Genomic DNA, 7,332 nt, shown 5'->3' on the forward strand with positions numbered 1-7,332 from the left:
GGTGACTCACAACCATCCGTTGTGCCCTCTTCTGGTGTGCAGATATACATGGAAGCAGAATGTTGTATACATAATAAATAAATAAAATCTTAAAAAAAATACCTAGGCCTAAATAGTGAGAATAAGGTGGAAGAGGTATATTGGGGCCTTGAATGGCAGGCCAAGGATGCTATCATGTTTCGTTAGGAAAGGGGGGAGCTTATATGCTCCTGAGTGATGAAGGGACAGGGGGCACACAGGTCTATGCAGGAGGCTGAGACTGGAGTGCTGCTTTACTCTAAGCTCTTCCGTTTACACACCCTGGGGATGTAGGGCAGATAATACTCTCTCCCAGTCTCACATATAAAACAGGAGTAAAATGTTCCCCTCCCCTCTCTCTCCTCTCTCCCCTCTCTCCCCTTCCTCCCCTTCCTCCTCTCTTTCTCCTCTCCTACCCGCTCTCAGATCTTTTGCAGCTCAGGCTGAACAGGAACTCACTATGTAGCTAAGGATGACCTTGAACTTCTGTTCCTCCTGCCTCTACTCAACTCCCAGGTGTTGGTCATGTATTTGCCATACCCAGTTTACACAGGGCTGGGGATTGAGTGCAGGGCCTCTGAATGGTAGGCAAACCAACCCCCCCCCCCGCCTTTTTTTAAGTTGTGTTGACAAAGTGTCTTGCTATGTCATCCAAGCTGGTCTAGAACTTGCAGTCTTCCTGTCTCAGCCTTCCAAGAGCTAGGATTACAGGTACGTACTGCCACACTTGGCTTCATACGAGTTTTAAGTAAGAGCAAGTTTTTAAAAATGTGATTAAGGCACAAGGGTGGGTAAGTATTATTGCAGTGAGGTCTGTGTAGCTAAAAGATGGTGTTAGGATTCTCAGTCAGGTAGGCAAACTGCAGATGCCACCTTGGTAACCTCTGTCCCTGGTCCTACCTGGGAGAGAGGACTGGTAGATGTCAAGCTGGATGCCCACTGGTAGCTGATAAAACTTCTCATTCTTGATAAACAGTGAGTTCTCCCACACTACCCTCTTCATAAACAAGATGTGTTGTTTAGACTCTTACAGAGGAGAGCCTGGGGCAATAGCTGGTTAACAGGACTGTAAAACAGCCATTCTCAGGGAGTTCACTCAAGAAGTTAGAGAGCTAGTTGAATCACAAGGGTTCATGCATCAAAAAGTAGATCGTCTTCTGATAATGGGCCTCATGAGTGGTCCAGACCCTCTAAGATAGAGCACTAGAAGAAAGTCAGAGGCCTAGGAGCCAGACAAGGCTTTAGGGAAGCATGATGGGAGAAAGCCAGGCTTGAACACTGGCAGTGAGGTTTGAAAGAGGAGGAGGGAAAATGGGTGAGCCAAGTCCCATCTACTGTACCAGTTAAAAATAAAACATGACCACAATGATATCATATTTAGGTGTCTAGTTTAGGATGGACATTACAGAGAAAACAAGACCCAAATGTTAACAGTGATACAAAGAAACTGGAATTTGTACGTGTTTTGCTGAGGATGTAAAATGTATAAAGCGTACCACAGTTCTTGAGAATTTTTTTTAATGTGTATTGTGTTTTATGTGTATGTGGACCACATGTGTGCCTAGTACCCATGAAGGCCAGAGAAGAGTGTCAGATTCCCTAGAACTGGAGTCACAGATAGTTGACAGCCACCATGTGGGTGCTGGGGATTGAACCTGAGGCCTCTGGAAGTATTCTTAACCACTAAGACATCTATCTTCCCAACCCAGTGCAGCAGTTCTTCAGAAAGGCTACCATCATACATTACTATGTGGCCTAATGGTTCTATTTCTAGGTATAGACCCAAAAGAGCAGGAAGCAGGTCTTGAATAGATGCTTGTTTACCCATGTGTAACAGCACTGCTCAAAAATGGAAGCCATCCAGGTGTCTATGAACAGTGGAGAAACAGAATGTTCCATCTAGTGGAATTCCTTCGATCTTTCAAAAGAAGGGGGTTTGTTCCAATACAGGCTACAACCTGAATAAACCTGGAGGACATTACATTAATCACATAAGTCAGCCACAAGAGAACACTTATGAGAGTTGTTGAATCTACAGAAGCTGAAACAATGGCTGCCAGGAGCTGGAGGAAGGGGGATTGGCATTTAACAACAGTCTTCTTCTCTTTTTTGAGACAAGGCCCAGTGTAGCTCATGCTGTCCCTTGAATTCTCTATGTAGCTGAGGATCACCTAATCCTTCTATCTCTACCTCTTTGGGATTACAGGTATAGACCACCACACATAGTTTGCATGGTGTTAGGCAAGCTCTACCAGTAACACCCCAGCCCTGGTGCAAAGATTCTATTTGGGATGTTAGGAAGGTTCTGGAAATCATGGCAACAATGATTGTACACCATTGTGAATGTTGTTAATGCTATTGATTCATACACTTAAAAACTATAAAAGTGGTGAAATATAGTTATGATGTTGATATTATATATACATAAATATGAGAAATATAGAGACTCAAAGGTTGTTAAAATAGTGTATATGAGAGAGGGGGAGAGAGAGAGAGAGAGAGAGAGAGAGAGAGAGAGAGAGAGACTGCTTAAATCTCAGAATATGAGTGATCTGGAGCTGTTGTAGAAGAAGCAGGGAGAGAGAAACAGGGTCCCTGATGGGTCTGGTAAGAAAGGGAGACCTGTGGAGCAAGGCAGCTAGGCAGCTGACTCTTCAATTAACTTCAGACAACCATAAATGTTACAGAGTTCAGTAGGCATCTCCACATAGTATTTGAGTAGGGTTGTTCAAAGGAAGCAATGGGTTAGGCTTTCTTCCTGTCTTCCCAGGCCCATCTGGCTAAGGGATTACAGGGAACTAAGGTGACGCAACAGGGTAGAAGGTTGGGACTATGGTTAATACCAAAGAGGATGGAGAAAGGTGAAAGCCGATTTGAAATCACCTCCAGCCTGGTCACCACAGAGATGGGGAGCAGGAGGCAGGGAAAAGTGGAAGGTGGCTCCTCTTATGTGTCTCCCTGTATCCCCAGCAGGAAGCCCAAGTTGTCACCATGGCTTCTGCCGAGCCCCTGACAGCGCTGTCCCGCTGGTACCTATATGCTATCCACGGCTACTTCTGCGAGGTGATGTTCACAGCGGCCTGGGAGTTTGTGGTGAATTTTAACTGGAAGTTCCCTGGGGTCACGAGCGTGTGGGCGCTCTTCATCTATGGCACCTCCATCCTGATCGTGGAGCGCATGTACCTGCGCCTGCGGGGCCGCTGTCCTCTGCTGGTGCGCTGCCTCATCTACACACTCTGGACCTACCTGTGGGAGTTCACCACCGGCTTCATTCTGCGCCAGTTCAACGCCTGTCCCTGGGACTACTCCCAGTTCGACTTTGACTTCATGGGTCTCATCACCCTGGAGTACGCTGTGCCCTGGTTCTGTGGGGCCCTCATCATGGAGCAGTTTATCATCCGCAACACCCTCCGCCTACGCTTTGACAAGGACGCAGAGCCCGGGGAGCCTGCCAGTCCGCCAGCCCTGGCCAATGGCCACGTCAAGACCGACTAAGTCAGAAGACTAATGTGAGGACCTAAGGTCTCTCCTAGGAACTCAAGGACAGAGAGACCAAGCTGGTGGGGTTACCTCTTGGTTCAGCACAAGCCCTGCCCCCGACTGGGTCTTAGCCCAGTAGGGCAATCACAACCACATAAGGTGGGCAGTGGGATGGTGTTGGGAAGTTGGGTGTCCAGACAACAGAAGGACACTGGGACTGGTCCATGGCTCTCTACCCATCCTGGGGGCTGGGGCCTGGGCAATTAACAGTTGGACTTCATGGATAACTTTGGAAGCAGCAGGCCTGTCCTGGTGAAGGGACATGAACTCTGGGGCGACAGGTGGGAGGCAAAGTCTGAGGAGGCCTTGGCTGCTGTTGGGGCCACTACCCCACCTGCCCCCTGGCTTCAGCTGGGCTTTGGCTGGTCCCATTAGGCAATATTCAGGTGCTTGCTTGCAACCAATACCTCCCCAGGGGCCTCTGAGCTGCAGCCTGAGAGAGACCCAGCAGCCAGCAGGCTGCTTGGTGGCATTGCTCTTGTGCAAGGGCTGGGAAAACTTCCTTTGGCCCCTCTCCCTCCCCCAAGGCCCCACACTGTTCCCTTGGCCTTCTGGGGGCCCCTGTGGTGCTGGATTCCCACCAACCTTGGGCTTTTGGAGGTTTCAATCCCGTGTGTTCGGTGGCGTTTCCCCTTTCTCTTACGTTCAAGACATTTACCACTAGCAGGCAGCCCTTTTCTCTGTGTCAGTCACCATAAGCCCCACCCCCAACCCCTGCCCCAGCTCCCTACAGAACACAGTAGTGGCCAGTGGCACAGCTCTAAAATGGACCCCACCTACCTTCCTGCAGCCTTCCTTCCACTTTCATCCGGGGACTGGGGGCAGCCTGTCTCTCTGGCCCAGGGATAGTGTCTGATGCCCCCTCCCTGCTGAGGTCCTACTGAAAATGTATAGTATCCCCTCAATGTACATCTGGGCCTCGGGGTGCTCTGTAGATTCACAGTAGGGGAGGGGGAGGCAGAGTACTAGGTTCTATTTTCCCATACTGGTTTATTTAAAAGCCAGTTAGTCAATATGGCTTCCTGTGAGATAGAGGAGCAGGTATCTAGTTGGAGACTCACGGGGAACAAGACAGATGTGGAAGACCATGGAAGGCTCTTGGAGCCCCTTTTCTGGAAAAAGATGAGTTCTACCGCAGCCTCAGCTCAGCCGCTAAACTCTGGGCTTCTTCTCCTCTAACTCCTGGCCAGGTTGCCCCTGTGAGCCTGTTCCTCAAACAGTATTACCCCTGCTACACTCATGGGCATTGTCAGCTTGGTTGTCTTTCTCCTATGATGGGTCCATTGCTGGCAGTGGACGGGTGAAATCCTTACTCTAGGCCCTTCTGATTTTGTCCTCTACTCTCTGAAAAGATGCCAGTCCATCAAAGAGTGTCCATCCCATGTTGCTGTCTCCTCTTGGCCACCCTGGGGACTCTGAGGTAGAAGTCAACCTTTTCATTCCTATAGATGATTTAAAAAGTGACAGTGCCACCTGGGGAGAGGGCTTCTGAAGTATGCGGACAGCCCCAGGCCAAGGCCAGCAGCAGGGATGTCCTGGGCTGGGAGAAAGTCTTCTCTGGCCAGGACAGAATGTAGTGTTTCCCTGGGTAGGCATCTCATCACCAAACACCATTCTGTGTGTGGGGAGGGGCATCTTTTGGTTTTGTTGCAGCCCTGATTCCAGGGCTTTGTGGGTTGCAGGGATTCGGGCTTCCAAAGGGAGTGGTTGCTTTCCATCTACCCATAGAGAGAATTCCTTATTTTGTAGGTCCCTTCCTCCAATTCCATGTTATGTCAACCCCCTGGATCCTCATGCCTCTGCAGGCCACCTCACAACTGAATCCAGTGACTTGCTGAGGTGTCCCAGCTTCAAGACTCCAATTCTCGATCAGAGAACGCCATTGGGTGGCCCCCACTCTTGGATGTTGTCCTGCAGCATTCCCTGGCACCAACCCTTTAGCCCCATATCAGGAGGGTTTCCTGGAGTGAATCTGCTTGCCCGGCGATACTCAGCACAGTGGGCTGCTTATGTAGGTCCCCTGTTCTCCTGTGGCGCTCATAGGCACAGAACCCCCAGCCAGGGGAGGCTACACTGTAAAGGCCTGGCCACAGACCTGCAGGCTCAGATCTCACCAAATAGCCCAGACTTCAGCTCTTGCTTTATTGACTATCTTCAGGGCTCCAACCCCTTAGTGCACTGGGGCGCACAGGTTGGGGTAATCAAGCCCTTCTGAACAGCGGGGAGTCTGCTGGCTGTTTAGGGAACCTCTGATGTTCTGGGCCCAAGGCAGCCATCTCAGAGTTGCAGATAATAAGTATGCTGTCCTGCATGGTTGAGTTGCTTTGGATGTCTGCTAGGCTTCCAGTGCCCTGTCCCTTCCTCATGCCAGAGAGTCACAATGGCCTGTGCTTATTCACAGCAATAATACATAGGGAGCGTCTGTGAGTCCCTTTTGTCCTGGTCCCTCACTTTTCATGGATCTCCCAGGAGGCTGCTGAGTGGGTCAGCCCATGTGAGAATCTATTTCTGAAGCTCTGGGCTGGGCAAAGTGTTGCTGCAGGAGGCAGGTGAGAGGCCTAGCCATGAACTGTGAGTAAGGCAAGGGAAGTGCCTTCTAACCTGAGGCTACCCATACCTGGACAAGCTATAGGCCCCAGCTTTGGAACAGGGCCTTTGAAGTGGATAGGACTGTCCTCCAGCTGGACAGCTCTCAAGAAAGGCACATGATTGATTTGTGAGCCTGTTGCCTGCTATGTCTCCGTTTGTCTGTCTCTTCCTTTTCATAATTGTGCACATAAAATATACTGGTGTTTGTGTTCCTGGACTGCCTGTGACTCATCTGTTCCACACTGGGGCCCTTTTCCCAGGAACTAGTGGCGGTTGGGCCCTTCATGCTTGGCAGGCATTATCTACCTCACACCTTCTGGAACCAGGATGGCTGGTGCTGAGGAGGGTGTGGCTCTGCTGTCAGCCCTGATCGTCTCCAGTATCCTGAATCCACCCCAATGCTCCCTAGCTCTTGCAGTCCCAGGCCAACGGTAGATACTGATTCCAAGCAGCATACGGGTTGCTGACACCTGTCTATGAAATGAGCAGCTCTTAGACATACTGGCAATAACCTGGTATGCCCCATAATTAGAGAAGGCTTGGGAGTACTCCAAGAGAGGCTAAAAGGCCAGAACCCTTTTGCACAACATGAAAACAATACTTGAACAAACAGCTCCTCATTTCACCCTAGCAATGCTATGTGCCCTGAGATGGGCCGTTGCAGGAAGTAGTCCCTTCCTATTTCAGAGTTCCTTGGCTCTGTCTAGCTCCATTGCCCCACCCCTGCCACACACCATACCCCTGACTGCTTTCCTCATACCAGGAAGGAAATGGAGGGCTTTGAAGTTGCTCAGACCTGGTCTATAGCTCGAGTTCCAGGACATCCAGGGCTACATAGACCCTGTCTCAAAAACAAAGTTGTCCAGTCCGGTCTGCTACACTCAAATAGCTTGGCCCCTGAGCCATAGCCAGGTTACAGAGCATTGATGGCAGTGTTTTGTTTTGTTATGTTTTGTTTTGTTTTCCTTTTTAAGTCCCTGGCAAGGCCTTTGCTCTTACCATCCGCACATACTCATTCACTTGAAAGTTTTTATTTCTTTGAGAATTCATCTCCTTATGAAATTGAGCCAGTAGGAAGCACCCCAACAGTCATTTTGCATGTTAGTATAAACAAATCTATCAGGTGGTTCATTCAGAGTAAGATCTTGTAGAAAGAGGCAAACAATGGAAGTCTTAAGGGAGCCT

The 7,332-nt window shown here is 49.6% G+C and overlaps 1 protein-coding gene across 10 annotated transcripts in view; it reads left to right on the top strand.

Annotated features, from left to right (window-relative positions):
* Nucleotides 1-6,364, top strand: part of Tmem229b (transmembrane protein 229B) — a 42,299-nt gene extending 35,935 nt beyond the window's left edge. For 7 of the 10 annotated variants that reach the window (XM_027418364.2, XM_027418362.2, XM_027418363.2 and 4 more), the window contains one exon: nt 2,989-6,364. In XM_027418364.2, the coding sequence (XP_027274165.1) occupies nt 3,010-3,513 (504 nt within the window). In that variant the 5' untranslated portion in view covers nt 2,989-3,009 and the 3' untranslated portion in view covers nt 3,514-6,364. The remainder of the gene's footprint in view (nt 1-2,988) is intronic. The other 3 variants (XM_027418360.2, XM_027418361.2, XM_027418357.2) reach the window with 1 other exon arrangement.
* The last annotated feature ends 968 nt before the right edge of the window (nt 6,365-7,332 follow it).

This window comes from Cricetulus griseus, chromosome 5 (assembly GCF_003668045.3).
Source record: "Cricetulus griseus strain 17A/GY chromosome 5, alternate assembly CriGri-PICRH-1.0, whole genome shotgun sequence".
Taxonomy (NCBI): domain Eukaryota; kingdom Metazoa; phylum Chordata; class Mammalia; order Rodentia; family Cricetidae; genus Cricetulus; species Cricetulus griseus.